This window comes from Mustela nivalis (assembly GCF_964662115.1).
Source record: "Mustela nivalis genome assembly, chromosome: 14".
NCBI lineage: Eukaryota > Metazoa > Chordata > Mammalia > Carnivora > Mustelidae > Mustela > Mustela nivalis.
In genome coordinates, this window is record NC_139033.1 from 59529936 (window position 1) to 59550973 (window position 21038).

The 21038-nt window shown below is 40.8% G+C and overlaps 1 protein-coding gene across 2 annotated transcripts in view; it reads left to right on the top strand.

Moving 5' to 3' along the window:
• The first annotated feature begins 7599 nt into the window (after positions 1-7599).
• DSC3 (desmocollin 3) overlaps positions 7600-21038 on the top strand; it is a 50385-nt gene continuing 36946 nt past the window's right edge. For both annotated transcript variants that reach the window (XM_082698875.1, XM_082698876.1), the window contains exons 1-4: positions 7600-7967; positions 16196-16280; positions 18219-18418; positions 20057-20176. In XM_082698875.1, coding sequence (XP_082555001.1) covers positions 7902-7967; positions 16196-16280; positions 18219-18418; positions 20057-20176 — 471 coding nt within the window. In that variant the 5' untranslated portion in view covers positions 7600-7901. The remainder of the gene's footprint in view (positions 7968-16195; positions 16281-18218; positions 18419-20056; positions 20177-21038) is intronic.

The window sequence follows — 21038 nt, forward strand, 5'->3', positions numbered from 1 at the left end:
ACTCTCTAAACAAATTGGGGTTAGAGTACCCAGGTCAGGCTGACATGTATTTTTGGTTTGTTTACTTTTCTTTATTTTTTAAATAATCTCTATGTCCAACATAGTGTTCAACCTCATGACCCTGAGATCAAGAGTCGTATGCTCTTCTGACTGAGCCCGCCAGGCACCCCTTGAATTCTTGTTATTGTTGAAGTGATTTTCTTCATTTTACTATATTATGTCGTTGCCAAAATAGTCTTTTTTGTCTCAATAGTGGCAAAGTACAAAGATTTTTGTGAACTAAAGAACATTGCCCCCATTTGTTCAAAAGTAAAAGAGGGATTAAGGGGAGAAGTGAACTAGAGGCCTTTGGACAGACTTGGGAGAAAAAGACCTAGCATATTCCTGGCCAATTGCCATAATACAGTATGTCTTTCTGTGAACAGATGAATTTGGAAAACCGTCATGGGAAAGCCTAGAAGAGCAAAGCTCAGACCCCCTTCTTCTCAGGGAACCATTTATATGTTATCACAAGGGAACATGACAGAAAATAAGATGTCCTTTGTCTTCCATTATGTCATAAAAACTCGTGTGTGCCTATCACTTCCCAGTATCTCCGGTGAGAGCAAACATGACTCTTAGGGTACCAAGGGAGAAAGGAAAAGTTGAGATTGGGCAAAACTGTTCTCAATTATTTTGGAAATATTATAGAAAGGCAGGTCACCATAAAAGAGAACCGATGTCAAGGCCACATCCATACAGCTTGTTCCATCCCAGCTTCTTCTTGTCTACCCATCCTGGATGAGAGGAGTGTGGCAGACAGCGGTATCTCGTCTCTGCCTAGACCTGTGGAACAATACCGCAGTTGAGATCAGATAACTCATCATTAGATGGTTGAGAAGCTGTTCCTGATCATATCTGATTGCTCCTTACTGTTCTCTTGAAGAGGAAATAAAGAAGTTCTTATGGATGCCTCTGAGTTTAGAATCATTTATTCTGACATTTATAAAAAAAATATGTTTATTACTTTGGGGGCCTGGCAAGGAGATTTAGATCTAAGATTCTCATTTTAAAAGTAAAGTATTACAGTTAAGAGTAGACCTTCCTCTGACCACTGTCTGAGCAGAACTTGGAATCTCGGGGAAATAACCAGTTTTATTGAACATGTTGAGAACTCTGCGAAGTTAGTAAAAAATGGAGGAGGAGTTCTAGTTGGCTCAGCCGGAAGATCATTTTACTGTTGATCTCAGGAGTTGGGAGTTTGAGGCCCAATGCTGAGCTTACTTGCTTAAATAAATAAATAAATAAATAATAATAAAACAACAACAAAGTAGAAGATGACAAAGAAATAGGTTTCTTGGTACATGCCCATATGCCTATTAGAATATTACTAGCCCTTCAGTTTTTGCATTTTGCTTTTGTAATGGGTAGGACCCTTTGCCTTAGGGTTGTTTAGAAGAGTAAGAATCTGGCATAAACTTACATAGGTACGCATAGGTTACCAGTTTGGAATGTGAGTAGCTTATAACATTGAAAGACAAACATAAATAAGACGCTTGAAAACTGCGCAAGAACCAATTTTTATGGTGGCATCAGTTAAATAATTTAGTAAACACTAAATAGCTCATTGGTAGAAAACCTCATCTAAAGACAGAAGGGCTTGGGAAACTGGGCAGGTTGAAAAGAAAAGACAAATCAAGAAAAATAAATCTTAAGCATAAATAATGACTAGATAATTGATAATACACTGAATTAATAGCATAAATGAATAATAGTTGAATTAAATAATTTACTGCCCATAGGAAACTGGTGGGAAAGGCTCTTCCTGAGCTAGCATTTCGGCCGGGGGATACACTGCTTCCCCAAGCTGGTGTTGAGAGACTGTCCTAAACGTGTGGGAGATAAGAAGGCTCATGGGGCAGTGAATCAGAGAATGATGTGGAGATGAATGACACATGGGATCTGGAAGTCAGCCTACTCACACCTGTAAACCTTCCTGCTTGAGCAATGCCCTCTGAACAGACAGAGGCACACAATGAGCTCCTGGGGACATGAGAATGTTCAGGAGAAACTACAACCTCACCCACTGGGTGGAGATTTCCACGCTGAAGAAGACTGAAGTGAAGAATTACGGGGATGATTCCACAATGAGAGGGACTTAAAACTTCACCCTGAGTCAGGGTTTTGGCCACTTCCTGGTGGAAGTTATCACCCATACAATGGTGGTTTGTTTTTTGTGTGGAAATCATCATTCCTTCTGGTACAGTGAGAAGTCACTGGGAGACCACTTACTGCCTTAAAAAGATCTGTTTGTAGAAGATATTTGTAAGGGAGTCTGAAGATTTTAGTGGAAGAGGTAAAACTGTTAAAATAGTTCTTGATATATTAATTAGTAAAGACAAACTAAAAGGAGCTTTTCTGAGCCTGGCACATTCTAACTGGCTAGACCATTGTCACGGTGTTATTTATATTGGATAATTCTTTTTTTTTTTTTAAAGATTTTATTTATTTATTTGACAGATGGAGACCACAAGCAGGCAGAGAGGCAGGCAGAGAGAGAGGAGGAAGCAGGCTCCCCACTGAGCAGAGAGCCTGATGCGGGGCTCGATCCCAGGACCCTGAGATCATGATCCGAGCCGAAAGCAGCGGCTTAACCCACTGAGCCACCCAGGCGCCCCTATATTGGATAATTCTGAATTTGAGGAATGTACATGTCTGAATTTTGTATGACTGTTGCCAAGAGTAGAGGAAAAAGCCACACCTCTGCTCTTCCTCCTCTCTGCTTCCACCCCCCTACTCTAACTTCGTCCTCCTCCTCCTTCTGCTTCTCTTCTCTTTCCTCCTCTTCCCCCTTCTTCTCCTTCTCCTCCTCTCTCCCTTCTCCTCCTCTCTTCCTCCTCCTCCTCCCCCCTCATCTCCTCCCTTCTTTCTTTCTTCCACCATCCCCCCTTCTTCTTCTTCGTCTCCTTCTCCCATCCTCCTCCTCCCCCTCCTCCACCTCCCCTCCCACCTTCCCCTCCTCCCCTCACCCTCCTCCCCCCCCTCGCCTTTCTCCACCTCCCACTCCTCCACCTCACCCTCTTCCCCTCTCCCTCCTCCTCCTCCCCCCCTCCTCCTTTTTTTTCTCCTCCTCCTCTTCTTCTCCTCCTCTCCCCCCATATCCTCGTCCTTCTTCTATCTTCTATTTCTTTCTGCTCCACCTCCCCCCCTCCTCCTCCTTCTTCTTCTTTGTCTTCTCCTCCCCATCCTCCTCCTCCTCCTTCTCCTCTTCCTCCTCCTCCTTCTATTTCTTTCTGCTCCACCTTCCCCCTTCTCCTCCTCCTCCCCATCCTCCTCCTTCTCCTCTTCCTCCTCCTCCTTCTTCCTCCACCTCTTCTTCAGTATTATAGTTTTTTCTTGACTTCAATTGCCTATTTATCCCCAAGTCTCCAGCAGTCTTTTCAAAGGACCAAAAAGTCAAGGCTGCTCTCAGTGGTGTTCTGGGAAATTAGCTGAGGGCCTCTAGTCACACTTTGGAAAGGTGATACAGGAAAAGCAGCATCTTCTCCTGGAACCTGAGTGGCAGAAGCAGAGATGGTTACTCCTGGAGGAAAATTACTGCTTGGTTCCCAAGTATGAGGAAGGAGTCTTTCTGAAAGAGCAAGTGGGTAGATTAAGGAGCGGTAATTTCCAAAAATAAAGTCTGCAAGTTCTCCTGGCATTTGAGCACACACATGTACAGTGTTCCTCACTGCTGGTCCAACAAATAATTTGTCCCAGTACTGCATATTACCATGACCATTTATTCAAAGCAGTATTCTCAAGTTACTATATCATGGCAGAACCGATTTTATGTCTCAAGAAGGATTATTCAAGATGAATCTTTTACTTGGTTTTAGTTTAAGGTTCTTTTCACAAATTTCTCTTTCCATATTAGCAGGTTTACTCCAAACATCATACAGTTGCCCTGGCTGTATTTTATAGGCGTGTTTGGGGAGACCCACACTTGCCATGCCACCACCCACATAAGCCACAGAGGCAAGTAACTGTGTGAGATCAGCACCTGTTGGCATTGAGTTGTGCAAAGCAGGTTTCTCAGTGGGTCTGGGGTTAGCTCCTGCCTCTTAAGGTCATTACCCCATCTATGGCCAGAGGTTCCTCCTAAGTACAGACAACTCTTCTTAGTAAACTTAGGTTTGCTTTCTTCTGAAAATTTTATTTTATTATTTTTATTTTTTTATGAATTTTTAAAAATTTTATTTATTTGACAGACAGAGATCACAAGCAGGCAGAGAGGCAGGCAGAGAGAAAGGAGGGGAAGCAGGCTTCCCGCTGAGCAGAGAGCCCGATGTGGGGCTCGATCCCAGGACCCTGAGATCATGACCTGAGCCGAAGGCAGAAGCTTAACCCACTGAGCCGCCCAGGCACCCCTTCTGAAAATTTTAGAACTTACTTGGGTTGCTGAAGTTTTGCACTTCAATCTAAAATCACTTCCCATTTTGACCCTTTATTATTTTTGCTCTTACCCTTCAAACTAAGAAATAACAAGGGAATACAATATGTTTCTTTTCCATTTTTGTACATTATCCTACTAGGAGTGACTTCCAACTGCTTCGGCAGTTTGGGAAATAGGGTATTAAAATAAAGACATTTCAGAATAACTCTTTATGCTTTACAATGTCTCATGATGATATAAAGTTAACTTTATAGAAGGATTCAGTTCTCACTGTACTCAAACTGAGGCTCATATTTTAAACAGATTTTCAACAAACTCATTTCATATTATAATTTACATAAGAAAAATGAAAGCAATTTTAATTTATCCTCAAGTCACATTTATAATTTTAACTGCCTATGATGATTATTCTAAACTATAAAAATGCATTTCTCATTCGAATTTAGTCTAATCTACTTATGATGGGCAAGCACATGCTGTAGCAAAAGAGGGCATAACAACTCAGTGACTAAAACTACACCCAGTTATTCAGTATTCTTATTGCACTGAAGATTTGCAATATAAATGGAATATAAATATTCCATTCCATAATATAAAGCCAATATGCTTTCTTACAGGATTTCTGGAATAGGTTCCTATACCTTTTATTTTGTAGAAGCTAAAAATGGAAGCTTAGAGTAATTGTTCCAGAGTCACTAGGCTTAGCAATCTCCTCAGTCACACAGCACAGCTGAAACAACCAAATAGAGCTATCTTATGGTTTTAGGCATTTGGATGACATTAATGAACAGGTCGGACTCACGCAGATGAAACTGAAATCATTGAAAAGTAGGGCCACTTAGAATAGAGAAAAACATTTCAAAGACTTTTATTCCCTAAGTATGAAGGGAAAGCTGTGTGAAGACATAAACAGGTTGCGAATGAAGCTAATGAGTTTGCTAACTCACCAAAAGTGACGATTGCCTAACTGTAGTTAGTAACCATTTCTACAAATTGAGTAGAAGGTTCTTTGCCTGTTCCAGGACGAAATTCAACAACTCAGCGTAGTTTGCTATAAGTCTACCTTTCTTACCTAACTCCCAGGCATAGAACTTCAGAGCGCCAGGGGTTCTGAAAAATTCCCTTTCTGTTTCCCCGTGAAGGAAACTGTTACCAGGTTCTCTAATGCTTCAGCACAGCGTTTGCCTTTTTGTCTGGAACAGGCTCTGCCCTCTCCTTTTCTCTGTTGGTTTTTTTTTTTTTTTTTTTTCTCTCCTCTGTTGGTTCTTATTTCAAGCATTAGTTCTTAGTTCTGGAGGCTAAGGGTCCAAAAGTAAGGTGTTGGTCTATTTGATTTCTGGTGAGAACTCTCCTTCTGGTTTGTAGACAGCCACCCTCTCACTGTGTCCACACATGGAACAGAGAGAGAGAGAGAGAGCGAGCAATAGAGAAAGAAAGAGACAGAGCTAGAGAAGGGGAGCTCTTCTCATAAGGATACTAATTTCATCAGATCAGGAGCCTCCCGTCATAACCTTGTTAATGTTAATTACTTCCTTAAAGGCCCTACCTCCAAATACAGCCATATGGAGGTTAGCTCAACATACGAAATTTGAAAGCACACTGTTCCATGGGATCATCTATGTTACAGGAAAGCCATGATTCATTTGTGTTTCTAAAGGCAGGCTGGGGCCAGAGGTATCCTCGAGAGACTTTCCCTGAGGTCTTCGGTGGGGTGAAAATGATTGAAGTGGAGAGAAGTTTGGAGACCTTTCTCTGAGACTGGGAAGCTCTTTCATACAGAGGCCTCTAGAGGTAAGACAGGATGTTCTTTCGTTCATTCTTTCTTTTTTTTTTTTAAAGATTTTATTTATCTATTTGACAGAGATCACAAGTAGGCAGAGAGGCAGGCAAGAAGAGAGGGAGAAGCAGGCTCCTTGCTGAGCAGAGAGCCCCAGTTGCAGGGCTCAATTCCAGGACCCTGGGATGATGACTCAAGCTGAAGACAGAAGCTTAACCCTCTGAACCACCCAGGTACCCCTAAGACAGGATTTCTGATGGGTGCCTTGAATGCCTGAGAGATGGGACTGGATGCTGAGCTTACTGTCCAAATTTTAAGAGCCTGTGAGTTTTAGGCAAGCCCCAGACTTCAGTCAAGCAGCCTGCTGGGATGACCAGGGCAGGATGAATGAAGGCCCTGGCACCTTTCCTGATTAATCTGGAGTATCTGAGGAATCTGACCTTGGAACTTATACATGAACTTTGAGGAGCAACAACACAGCCAAGGAGTTCCTTCTCAATCTGCCAAGTGGGGGATTTGAGGACACAAAATTTCATCTAGAGAGAAATGATGACAGAAATGAAAGCATTACGTGTTGTTGTAAGTGACCTCTCTATTAAAACATTTACCATGTCGGGCGGTAATGCTTGCCTTTATTCCCTTCTAGACTTTGGGCTACTTGGGGCAGGAACTAGGTTTTGTACCTTCTCTTTCCTCTAGCCCCTCACTCAATGCCCCAGGAAACTGAGCCTTGATAGACGTTTGTTGAGTCATATTGGATTGCAAGCCTCCTTTTAGAGTAAAGGGTTTTGTGTGATAGATTTTCCTTTTAGGGCAAACTGAAAAATGGCACTTTAGTACAATTGCCGTGTAATTACTAAATCAACAATTCACATATAAGAAGAAATTCTGAGAGGGTTCATATAAGATCACCAAATTGACAGTAAAGACAGCTCTAAATGTAATCATTCATATTTTAGGGATTTAAAAATGGCCAGATATCAGAATTTCTTCCACTTGGTTTTAATTTCTGGTATACCAAATACCAGCTTATTCGTGTCTCTTGGGATAATTCTCCCTCTGTCCTTTATTTTACCGCGTTAGTCAAATTTGGAAAGAATATATACATGTTGTATTAACCAAGAGACTCAGCCCAGCATTTGATCAGAAGCTAGAGGGAGGCTCCCCTGATCCAATCACAAAGGTGTTCTGAAGGTGTTCCTGGCACCCCAGAGCGCCCGTGTTGGGACAGGGATACCTGCCGGCGGACTTGGTTCCTGCCGCGGGAATGCGCAAGCCGAGCGGGATAGGGGTCCGCCCCGGGACAATCCGGGAGGCCTGCGCGGGGCGGACCTGGGCGGGGCGGGAGCGCCGCGGGGCAGACGAGGGGCGTGGGAAAGCGGGCCGAGGGTGGGGCTGGGACCGCTTTCTCGCCAGCCAGCACTCGGCGCTGGCCCCCGGGGAGCGGAGGGGCAGGCTAGGGCAGCTCCCCAGCTCCCCGCGTGATAAAACTTGAGAAATAACCAGGAGGGGCGGCCCGGCGTCTCCTGGGTCCAATCCCGTCTCTGGAGCGAACGCGCTCCCGGGCAGGCGAGCCTGACGGAGGCCTAGGAGACTTAAAGAGGAGTGGCAGCGAGGCACGCCCGCACCGCGCGCCGCCGGACCTCCGTGCGCTCTCACCTCCGGCCTCCTGCCCGGCGCCCGGGTTCCCCCATCCCGCCCTGCGCCGCGATGGCCACCGCGCAGCCTCGGATCCCCCCGCGCGGAGCCCTCGGCAGGCTGCTGCTGAGCCTCGCGGTGAGTGGGAGCCTGGGCGGGAGCCGGGCCACGGCAGGGCTGGACCCGCTCTGGTCCCGCGGGGAAAGCGGAACCGGGGCGAAGCGGACAGAGAGCAGACGGCCGCGGCTCGTCTCAGTCCTCCCTGGCAGGACGAGCCAAATTTGGGCCCGGACGGGGGAGAGCAGAAAACGAGCCTTGGAGGGACGACTCGGGCTGAGTTTTGTGTTTGGGACTTCACGTCCAACGGTTTGAATTGCGAGTGGCGCGCCGGCGTGGCTGCGCTCTCCTCTGGTCCTTCGCGGGCGCCTAGGGCTCGCCCTCTTCCCCTGGCTCCCCGGGCTAGGGATGACGATCGGGGCACGTCTGGGTGGAGAGGGACGAACTGTACTGGGTCAGGTATTTCAGGATCAATGAGTGAGTAAAAGACGTTGAGATGAGGTTCAAGAGGCTGCTCCACCCTAGGGTCGCCTGGGATGGCGACGTTAGTGAGCGGAGGGGCTGGAATGGTGCCCTCGGTCCCCGCGTGGAATTAACTCTAAACACCGGCTTCCAGATTGTTACAAGCCTACCTTTCTAACCTAATTCCCAACTTCTGCTAAAGGCTATTCAGAGCTCACCCACGAGTCTCCCGGCCCTGGGCAAAGCGTGCCTGAGGCACGAGGGCGTGAGAAGGCTGGATCCGGACTAGGATTGGGCGGGGGAGAGGGGCTGTTGGGGTGCAGCGGAGAGGCTAGAGTCGGGGTGGGTGGAGGGGTGGGGTAGGCGTGGGTTTCAGTGGTACTTTGTGTCTCTCCGGGAAGGACTGCGCAAGCCCGGAGCCCAGGGTCTTCTGTGTCCTGGAAACCCGCAACTCAGAACGAGATTCACCTGGAGAGGAAATTAGGGATAATTCTCCGAGAATATGAGAGACATACAGCGAAAAATCCGGAACTCCGAAGGCGCGATTACGCTTCAGACCGGACCAGGGTTGCGCTCCGGAAGGGCGGTGGAGAGGAACCGCAGACCCACTTCCCCGCATTCAGGGATGGTCGTGGGGTCCCGCACAGGGAGGACCTGCCTAACTCGGGAGTAGGTCAGCTCTGGCTACAAGGATTCCTCTGCCCCCAAGCAGGGCGAGTGGATGGATCAAAAAGCCTTGTCTTCTCTTTGAATCAGCAAGTTATAAATTTGGGTTGGTACTTATGATCTAAGAAATGTTTATGGACAATGACTTGTATAAATGAGGGCGTTGAATTGCAAGGCAGCTGTTCCAACAAAAGGAGCTGATGAAATGACTCTTTACAAATGGGAACTGGCCTTAAAGTGTGCTCTTTTGTGATAAATTTGGAAGAATTTCCAATTTTTATGTTTAAAAGCATGAATTGAGTGTTTTCTCTGGGAAAGGGATTGGAGAATGAGGAGAAGAAACTGCAGAGGTACTGTGCTAGCAAGATCTCTCCTGTATTCCCTGGAGGGGAGGGTGTGGAATTCAAGCAACTGTCATGGTGACAGGAATGGCGGTGCAGGTGTTGGGGTGTGGCAAGGCAAGAAAGCGCGTGTCTGTCCAAATGGAGATAGCGTCAGCTCTAGTATTAGACATACTCGTTTAGGATTATTTTAAAAAACAATTTCCTTAAGTTTAGACTGAATAGGATTATCTGGAGACTCGAATACTGGAGAGTGTACATAGTATAATCTCTTTAATCCAAAACCCCCAGTGCACAAGTACCTTCCGTTTCTGCCCTAATGGGTAAAGGAAGACCTCTGTTGACCATCCACCGTATTTCCCTTTGACTCACAGGACCCAGTATAGTGTTAATGGTGTAACACTTTAGAGACAGTTTTCATTTTATAGATACTTTAATGGATCTCTCAAAAACAATTTCTTGTTTGAAGTGAGAGCTCTTCAAAGCAAGTCTTTAACACAAAACTGGTAGTTGTAACAGGTTAGCCTTCCCACTCAGCTGTCCCATAAGCAAAAGCATCTTCCCATTTACACCCTTCTCCTGCATCTGCTTCCCTTTCAGAGCTCTCTGTTCTCAGTACATTCTAAACTACTGTCACAAAATTAATTCCCAGTAGCCCCCCCCCCCCCCAAAGAAAACAGCAGAGAAGCCAGGCCGGAAGTAGAAAGTAAACACATCAGACCACCCCATTGTTGTTGAAAGTACTGAATGTCTCTTAAAACACTTCCCTGAATGCAACTAAAATTGAGAACGAATTTGCAATTGGTCAGTTGCTCATCTGTCCTACCACATTGCAAAGAATAGTACCTTTCAAAGATATGTTTAATATTGTTCAGCATACCCAAACCACTTTGGGAATTGTCATCCAGTATATTTTAAAGAGTATGTTCTTGAGCACAGTGAATCTTCAGTTTTGCTAAAAGGACTCTTCAGAAGGAATTTAAATAGTGTTTTCCTTTCTAGCTTAACATACTGTTTTCCTTTGGAGTATCAGAATCCTGTCTGCACCTGTGCTGACAAATGGGCATTCTATCTTTCCAGATTTTATTGCATTAATTAACAATAATGTGACTCCTTTAGCAGACTTGTTGTTGTTGTTGTTCTTGATGACATTTGAGATATGAATCTTTTTAAAATAAGAGTACAATAATTTCTATTAATTTTTGCATTAGTGACAAAAAGGCTAAGGCAAACAAAAGAAGTAACTATTTTATTTATTTATTTATTTATTTGACAGACAGAGATCACAAGTAGGCAGAGAGGCAGGCGCGGGGGGAGGGGGCGCGGTGGGGGTGAGGGTGGGGGGGGAGAAGCAGGCTCCCTGCTGAGCAGAAGCCCCATGTGGGGCTAAGATCCCAGGACCCTGGGATCATGACCTGAGCGGAAGGCAGAGGCTTTAACCCACTGAGCCACACAGGCTCCCCAACTAGTTTATTTTAAAACCACCACCCTGAGAAAGTCAAAATTTTGATATCTATTTGATGGGTGCATTATCAGCTAGCTTTCTAAAAGGAGATTGTTGATGTTCATTTTGAGATACAGCTAGATCCTGAAACACCTTCTGAATCACTAAATATATGTGAGCCTATGCACATTTTTGTGTCCTGTTGTAATCCCCTTGGTAGTTAGCATTCCATACATGGAATCTATGGTCTCCTGCGGTTAATCATGCTTTCCATTTAACTAGAATTCCTGTCTTACAAAGAGTTTGGTTAGAAAGAAACTTATTTGCATGATCCAAGGAGTGAGAGTACAGAGAGCTCAATATTTGATTACCTATGAGCTGGTAAGAGTCTGAAAGGTAATATTTCCATTTTGCGGGAGGCAAGTGTCTATAGGAAAAATTACAGTTTTAAAATTTCAAAACTATTATGCTCAGCGAAGTTGATCCTGTTTATTTTTCAAACTTTGCATGAATTTCCATTGTTTAGCTTCTTTTCCCTTTTGTTGAAAAAGTGTCATTTTAAAAAGCTTACTGGTGTATTCACAGTAAAACTGTACACAGGAGAAAAGTAAAACAATTTCAGATAACCCTTCTCATTTTCATTCTCCTTTTGGCATTGGATTTTCTTATCAGGATTTAATTATTTGTGTGATAAGCTTTCTATCACACAATAAAATTTGAATAATACTATAAAATGAAACAGGGTAAATTTTTCTCAGATCACATGGACAATACTTTATGTTATAATTTTTTAAAACTCAATTTGTTACATTTTCATTGAAAGTTCTGTAGCTCCAGGCTTTATAAGTCAGATATTTAAAGCTGACCTGGAGTATTTTCCATTAAAAGACAGTCTTTAAAAAAAAAAAAAAAGTCCATCTTTTATACTTCAAATAGACAACCCATAATTCATTGATCTTAAAATTATTTTTGGATGTTGCTTGTTTTATTGGGCATTCTTCCATACAAAAGTTATTTTAAAAATACCTTTAAAGGTCATTAATTTGCCATTACTAATCAAATGGTGGCTTTACATTTTTATTTTATTTTCCGTAATATAGCCAATCTCCACAAATAGTTATAGTGTCAAGAAGCATGACATAACTGAAAATCTATATATGAATATGATCCTTTTCAAAAATTACATTAGTGAATTAATTGTACATTCTTTCTAATGATGTACTATATAGCACAGAATATGAATGAGCTACTACTGTAAGCTCAGCATGTATAAATTTCACAAACATCATTTCAGTGAAGAAATCAAGTAGCAGACAATTAGCATATGACTGCATATATGTAAAAGCTAAATAAACCTGTATCTTTTTTAAGGACACATATACATGAGATAAAATTAAGCAGAAGTGGGAAAATAAATGGTTAACACAAAAATTATCCATTATTTTTAGTTGTGGGTTGTGGGAACAAAGAAAATACACCTGCGAAGAGGTATATAGAAACTTTGAAAATAGTAACATTCTATTTCTTAATTTAGAAGGTTCATTTTACTTAGTGTTCATTTTACTATTTTTTAAAACATATGTACTGTGTATATATATACAGTACATATGTTTTAAAACGTGTGTGTGTGTGTATGACCTTTTGTATTTATGTCTTACAAAGGATGTTAAAAGAAAAAAGCAATAGAGATGATCAACAAAACCAAAGCTATTCTTTGAAAGTATACATAAACCCTGCTATGGTTGAGCAAGGAAGAAATAGAGAAACCACAGATAAAGCAATATTAAGACTAAAAGGAGACATAGTCATAGAGAAGACAGATCTTTTAGATAAATAAATAATAATATTAATGTATTACTTCAATTAATTTGAAAACAGAATGAGCAATTTCCTACAAAATACAATTTACCAACTAGCTTAAGGAGGTATGCAAAACCTAAATAGACTTAAAACCATTAAAATATTGAGTTAAAAGTTAAATGTCTTGACCCACAGACACCTTCATATCCATCAAGCCCAGGACTGTGATAGGTAAATTCTTTCATGATTATATGGAACATATAATCTCTCCTGTATATAAATTGTTTCAAAGAACCAAAAAAGTGGAATAGTTAACTAATTTAACTAATTTTATAAGGATTTTATGATATTGAAGAGTTGTAACCTGATTTCACTTATGGACATATATTTGAAGTACCAAAATAAATAGCAGCAAACCAAACCAATAATATATTTAAAAGTTATCATGTCCATGTAATATTTATCTCAGGAATGGAAAGATGGTTTTCTATTATCAAATCTATTATTGTTTTGTTTGTTTGTTTTTAGAGAGAGAGGGTGAGAGAGCGTGCGCGCGCGAGCGTGGGTACATGTGCATGCATGAGCCGGGGTTGGGGGGAGAAGGCAAAGAGAGGCAGAGAGAATCCTAAGCAGTCTTCACACCCAGCACAGAGCCCAATGCAGCTTGATGGCACGACCCTGAGATCATGACATGAGCAGAAATGAAGAGTTGGTCACTTAACTGCCGGGGCTACCAGGTGCCCTAGAAAACCATTATTGTATTTTTAACGTAGTAATGTATTTAGAGAGAAAAACTATATGTTTCAAAATAAGTGGGAAATTACATTTATTGTTATAAAATATTTTTAGTAGATTAGGAATGTAAGGGAATGAATTTTTTTTTTTTAACTGAACCATACCAAAAAATCAATGAATGAAGAAAGACAGGAAGAAAGAAAGAATGGAAAAGAAGAGAAGACAGGGAAGGAAGGGAGAGAGGGACAGAAAGAAGGAGGGAGGAAAAAACTAACTCTTAATGAATGGTGAAGTGGTAAAAGCATTATCTTTAAAGTTAGAAACAAATCCATAGTGGTCACTATAACTACTTTGTCCAATTCAGCATTCTACTGGAGGTCTTAATAAGCACCTATCAGATAAAATATGTAATAGCAATAATGAAAGAGGTTAAGGATTTGAAGAAAGAATCTGACTGCCATGTTGCTAGCTATAAGATTAGCTACATGTGAGATCCTAAACTATCTTCACAAACTACTGGAACTAGTAAAAGTAAACAAGTTTCCCAGATAAAAAATGTAGAAAGATTTTTTATGGAATTGGTTAGCTGGTCATAAGAATTTTTTGAGGGTAGGAAACTTACAAAGCAAACCTAATTTAAAGGAAGATAATAGGGATTGGGGTCACCATAACAAATACTTCTATCTGTAATAAGCTATAGTAATTAAAACTATATAGTTTTGATACAGAGATAAACACATATGCTGATGAAATAATGCAGAGGGCCCAGAAATAGATTCTGTTATTGGGGTCCATACAGAGGTTGTATGCAGCTTTATCGTTTTTAGTTAAGGGAAGAGTCGCTCAGTGATGGTTCCCTATAGTTGTCTATCCATATAGAAAAGGGTAAGATTAGATATCTACAGTAACTCACACACAAAATACATTCTTGATGAGTAAAAGATTAAAACATTGAAAGTAACTTTAAAATTTTTATAAGAAAATACCAGATAATACATTTATGACAGGGTAGAGGGGCAGATATTAATAAACAAAAGTATAAGCTAGAAGAAATGTTTAATGAAATTGACTACTTAAAAAAACTAAAGGAGGGGCGCCTGGGTGGCTCAGTTGGTTGAGTGTCCAACTTTTGATTTTGGCTCAGATCATGATCTCGTGGGCTGTGAGATGAAGCCCTGAATTGGGCTCCATACTCAGTGCGGGTGGTTCAAGATTCTCTTCTTCTACCTCCTTTGTGCTCTCTCAAATAAATAAATACATAAAATACATGGGGGGTAAAGGGGGTAGAAGAAGAATAAATGAAACAAGATGGTATTGGGAGGGAGACAAACCATAAGTGACTTAATCTCACAAAACAAACTGAGGGTTGCTGGGGGGAGGGGGTTTGGGAGAAGGGGGTGGGATTATGGACATTGGGGAGGGTATGTGCTATGGTGAGTGCTGTGAAGTGTGTAAATCTGGCGATTGACAGACCTGTATCCCTGGGGATAAAAATACATTATATGTTTATAAAAAATTTTTAAAAAAAGGAAACTAAAGGAGATGCTTAATAAATTTGACTACTTTAAAACTGAACCACTGTTTATTAGAAGGATACTATTAAAAGAGTAAAAAAAAAACCTACATAAGCTTACAAGCAAAATATATTTAAAAAAAAAGACAATACATGAAATGATTAGATGAAATGAATGGATGATTTACAGAAGGTAAATGGAAAATTAACACAAGAAACGGTACTCTGTCTTGCTAGATTAAGGAAATGCACATTAAAGTGACAGTTATAGAATTGGCAAAAATTAGAAAAGCCAAATATAATTAATCGTAGTAGAGGATTTGAGAAACAGAGGGATCTAATATTCTGGGGACAATATAAATTGATGTTAGTACTTTGGACAGTAACTTGGGAATTGAAGTAATATATTTCTGTCCTAATACTCTGCAACTGAAAAGCTGTTTATGACAGTGTCATTTGTAATAGAGAAAATGGAAACAAGAATAAGGTCTGTCTCTCATAGGGGAATGAGCAAAAATAAACTGTGGCAAAGTTATAGAAAAATCTTAAATATATTCTTGAGTGAAAAATGCAAGTTGCAAAAGTATACATAAAGACACTTAATTGTACACAGTGTCAGCTCCTATTTTATAGGTGCATACATATATAATAAGAGCACAAAAACCAACAGAGAGAAAACTCTTCCTTTAAGAAGAGAAATGGATGGCTGCATAGTATTCCATTGTGTATATATACCACATCTTCTTTATCCATTCATCTGTTGATGGACATCTAGGTTCTTTCCATAGTTTGGCTATTGTGGACATTGCTGCTATAAACATTCGGGTGCATGTGCCCCTTCAGATCACTACATTTATATCTTTAGGGTAAATACCCAGTAGTGCAATTGCTGGGTCATAGGGCAGTTCTATCTTCAACATTTTGAGGAACCTCCATGCTGTTTTCCAGAGTGGTTGCACCAGCTTGCATTCCCACCAACAGTGTAGGGTGCTGTGGGGTGTGTGGACCTGGTGATTCACGGACCTGTACCCCTGGGGATAAAAATAGAAGTTTATAAAAAATAAAAAATTAAAAAAAAAATGAAAATATCTAAAAAAAAAAAAAAGAAATGGAAATGGAGTAGAACATAGCCATATGTGAAATTTTAATTTAAAAAAATGAAGCAATGGGGCAACTGGCTGGCTCAGTTGGACGAACATGAAACTTTTGATCTTGGGGTCATGAGTTTGAGCCCCATGTTGGAGGTATTGTTAACTATAAGCACTATACAGTAGATCTCTAGGATTTATTTTTCTTATCTGAAACTTTTTCTTTATACTGTATTAATGTGACTTTTTTTTACTTCTAGGTCTTCAGCTTTGCTTGTGAAGGCTGCAAAAAGGTGACACTTAATATACCTTCCAAACTAGAGGCAGACAAAATAGTGGGCAGAGGTGAGAAATTTCAAAACAAATGTTTTTAAAACAAATTCAGTTTATTTATGCTGAAAAGAGCATTTTATCGAAACATTGCCTTTCGGAATTAGCCTTAATCTATTTATACATAGATATGATCCAAGATAGTTTTAAATATATATTCTATTCTTTATAACTCCATTGAATTCTGTGGTTAATTCCCATGCAAATGTTCCAAATCCCCATTTTGGTAGTCATTCTTGCTTTAACAGTTTAAAGATTACATAAAGGGTTACACGTAGGGGGCACTTGGGTGGCTCAGTCAGCTCAGTGTCTGACTCTTGATTTCTGCTCAGGTCATGATCTCAGAGTCCTGAGATCCAGCCCCACATTGGTCTCTGGGCTGGGTATGGAGTCGGCTTGGGATTCCCTCTTTCCCTCTCCCACTACCCCTCCCTCCACTCTCCAGTGCGTGCTCTCTCTCTCTCTCTCTCTAAGTAAATAAATAAAATATTAAAAAAAAAAAAGTTACAAGTGGAATGTAACACTTTCATTACCCTAGTATTCTAAGCATTAGAGAAGTATAGATAAGTGCTGAGAAAATCAGAACAGGTGTTTTTTTGTTTGTTTGTTTGTTTGTTTTGTTTTTTTTTAATCAGTGCTAGAGCTGGATTGCGGAACATCACAAGATGAGCCATTCCATCCAAACTGTACTTAATGAGCCATTTTTACATGTAGAAACTGGGGGACTTTATAAACTTTCCCAGCAGCTGGGAAGTTCTGCCCAGGTGTTCTTTTCATGTGGTCTAGAAAGTATGAGAGGAAAGCATCATGTTGGTTTTGTTTTGTTTTGTTTAGAGAGATATAACTTGTCCCAGACATGCCAAATTTACTTTTTCAGCGAAGTGTCTCATATCTGGTTAAGTGCCTCATTTAATTTGTATTAAACAATCGTCACTTTAATTCCTACGGGAAGGAAGAAAAAAGAGGATGTAAAGGAGAGGGAGTGTTCCTTTGAGAATAGACAAGAAGTTATCCTTATGCTAAAAATGTCAAGGTGAGAGAAATATGTTCATTGAAGATGTTCATTTCTTTTTAAATCAATGTTTCCATCTGTGACGGATGGGATTAAAGTGACAAGACTTTACATGGGTAGCAGTAATCCTTTGAGAGGCACATTCATTTAAGGGCACATTCATATATCCGTTTGGTTGTTGTTAAAACTGACAGTTGAAGAATGAGATGAATTGGATACTTTTGATATAAGTTTCAAAACACTACTGTTGATGTTTATATCTCATTACTTCTTACTCCCAAGAGGAAAACTCCCAGGGAGAGAAGACCCACATGCAGAGCTTCAGTGAGGAACCCTGGAAAGCTGAGACTAGGAACACAGAGAGAACCATGGGCATAGGGGGAGCTGGTGGGAGGTGGGAGGCGGGTAATGGGAGTGCCAGTGGGAAGATTTCAAAGAGAGACATTCCTTACTTGACTATTTGCCAAATTCATACCCCCTGTTGCTCTTTGGGCTCAGGTGTATAACTTCTGGCTGAATCTTAAAAGACTCACACTATAGTGTTCAGGGGAAAACCTTCCTGTTTGTTTATTCAGCTGTGTGTGGGGGCTTGGATATTGGCTTTGTCATGATTGCAGCATACACACACACACACACACACACACACACACACACACACGCCTCGTTAATAGGAAGATCATTTGCATAACCCTCTAGAAATATATAAAGGTCTAAAAACACCTTACTTGATACATGTATACAATCAAAAATTATTTTTTAACTGAAGGACTGTTTTCATTTTTTAATACATGTAAAGAATCTAAAATATTTGGTAAATGCAAAATGATTGGTTTATTTGATTCTACTTCTTGATTTTGAAGAAGGTGTATACTTTGTTTTAATACTTCTCTTTTCTTTTTGCATGTGTTTCTACTCTGCAACTTGGAAACTTTTGCTGGCAGTTAATCTGAAAGAGTGCCTCAGGTCTGCCGACCTTATCCAGTCCAGTGACCCTGATTTCAGAGTTCTAGATGATGGGTCAGTATACACAGCCAGCACTGTGGTGATGTCTGATGAGAAAAGATCATTCACCATATGGCTTTCTGACACCAAGACACAGACACAGAAAGAGATTAAGGTGCTCCTGGAACATCAGAAGAAGGTACTCAAAATACATTGATATGTTCAGGCATGTTTTTCATTTAAATCTAATTAAAAATTGCAAAGGGGGGGGCGCCTAGGTGACTCAGTCAGTCAAGTGTCTGCCTTAGATGGCTCAGGTCATGATCCCAGGGTCCTTGGATCAAGCCCCTCCCAAGGCCCTTTGCTCAGTGGGGAGCCTGCTTCTCCCTCTTCCTCTTCCCCAGCTTGTGTTCTCTGTCAAATAAACACATAAAATCTTAAAAAAATATATAAAAAATTTAAAAATCGCAAAGAGGACAAAAGATAAATTAGTTTTTTATCTTTTGCTTTTCCTTCCCCTTCAGTTTGCTCTTCCTCCCTCCCCCCACTCTGTCTCTTACGCTTCTCCCCCACCAACAGTGGCTAACCATTGGCTTTGGATTTTGCTTTGTTAAACCTAAATGGCATCTCCTCCAGGGAGGCTTCTTCTACCTCTAAAGTCCAACTAACTGCTTTTGTGTGTCCCTGTCAGTTTGGCTACCCCTCTTTTATAAGCATTTGGAATGCTTTTTATTTGTGCAAACAACTTATCTGTAGTTGCTTGAGGGCACGAGTTGATCCCTTTTGTGCTTATAGCCTTGATAATAACTTAACCCAGAGTCCATAGGTGTATGTTAAATTAATGTTACAACAGGGTTTCCAGTGAATAAGAGGCAGATTTCAAAAGTGGCAGTGATTCGATGTTAAAATAGGATGGGAATCCTGCAGTGTGTGTAAGTATGAATAAAAGGATACGTGGCGTTGTACTGGCTGTCATTCGCTGCATTTCTAGATTCTACATCGTGAGAAATGCCATTGTGAAGATCATCACAAAAATGATTAAAGGTTTAGACTGGATTACAATGAATCAGTGTTAAGTGAATTAATGAGAAAGTTAATTTAAATGACTATTTAGCACATTAATACATGTTCAGTAAAATTATTTCTTAATAAATTATCAGGAAATAAAATAGCTTTTTTGCACCACCATGCAATGAGATGGAAATCACTCAAAAGTTCAGTGGAATTTTTGTGATAGTGGAAATGTTCTATAATCTGCACGGTCTGATATGGCAGCCAAATATTAATGGCTAATGAGTTCTTGGCATGTGGCTAGTGTGACTGAAGGATAGCATTTTTAATTTTATTTAATTACAATCAATTTAAATTTAAATAGTCACATATAGTTAGAGCTACCATATTGGGGAGGGCAGATGAGGGTGTTAAGGCAATGAAGAATGTATGTTTTCTTGCTCTGGTTCTCCTGAGTGACTGAGGTTTTAGCAGAAAAGAACACTGTCTTCAGTATTATAAAGAGGTCACATTGGCTTTCTCTATGTGGGGGTAAAAAGAAGAAAAACTAAGAGTGCAGTGATGATTTTCCTAACCTGAAAGTATGGTCAGTATTAGAAGGGTATAGAAAATGAAATTCTTCAGTTTATGAAAACTTTAAACTTTGGATGTGTTCTTTCTTCCCCATCTAATGCAAAAAAGACCGTATTATCTGTCATTTAGCTTCAGCTTGGAGAGCTGTGAACTGAGCCTCTTGGGCAAAGTGAGGTTGATGGACTGTCCACTCCTTTGCAACAAAGTCAGCTGTGATACTTTTATTTATTTAATTTTCTTTCTCTAAATTCAGGTACTGAGGAAAAGAGATGCTAAAGAAGCTGTTCTCAGGCGTTCCAAGAGGAGATGGGCCCCTATTCCCTGCTCCATGCAAGAGAATTCACTGGGCCCGTTCCCTTTGTTTCTTCAACAAGTAGGTTTTACATTCTTTCTGATTGGGAGTGTTTTAATTCCCAGAGTCTGCTTTGTTCAGGTTTTGTAAACTCTTGAGAGATTTAAAAGGAAACATATTTGATTGAAGATATTCATGAAGTGTAATCAAAGTAAGTAAAATGAGAAAATCACTAAAAAACTAATAATATGAAAAAGACTACAGCCATTAAAGGATGCTTATGAGCTTATTCGTTCAAAAGCCACTGGCTGTTGAGCCCCTGCTATGTCCCACGAAGGCACTGCTCTAAGTACGACCCTAGAAATAAATTTAGCCAAATCCTGGCTCTAGATTATGAGCCTAGTAAGAAAGGCAGAGAAAGAATAGGCACACAATTATGATACCGGGTGATGAGTGCTGTGGCCGAGACGGTTTGGGTGATCTGAGAATTCATGGGATCCGTACCACGTCCTGGTCTGAAATGTGAAAATCAAGAAGCTGCTTAGGGAATCGTCTTTTAGGACCTAGGACCTAAAGAATGGTAAAGCGTTGTACAGGTAAGTAGTTATGGAAGAAGAGGGAGGAACAGAGGGTGAAGGTGAGCTCCTTAGTGGCTCCCAGGTAGCTCAGTCCTCCTGGTTATGATGGGGCTGGAGCAGGGAGATAAGGTTGAGAAGAGGCAGGTAGAGATCAAACCATGAGGGACTATGTGTGTACTATTAGGGAATTTAACTTTTTCCATCAAAAGAAGAAGTTTTTAACCAGGTCAGGTTTACTTTTCATAAAGATCTAGATGGGACGTATACAGTGAAAGGAGTTGCTGCAGTTGGGCTAGGGCCCAGTGATTGCCTTTTCCTATTACTGTGCTTGATGTTTCATTCTGACTGTGTGACCTGTCTCCTCC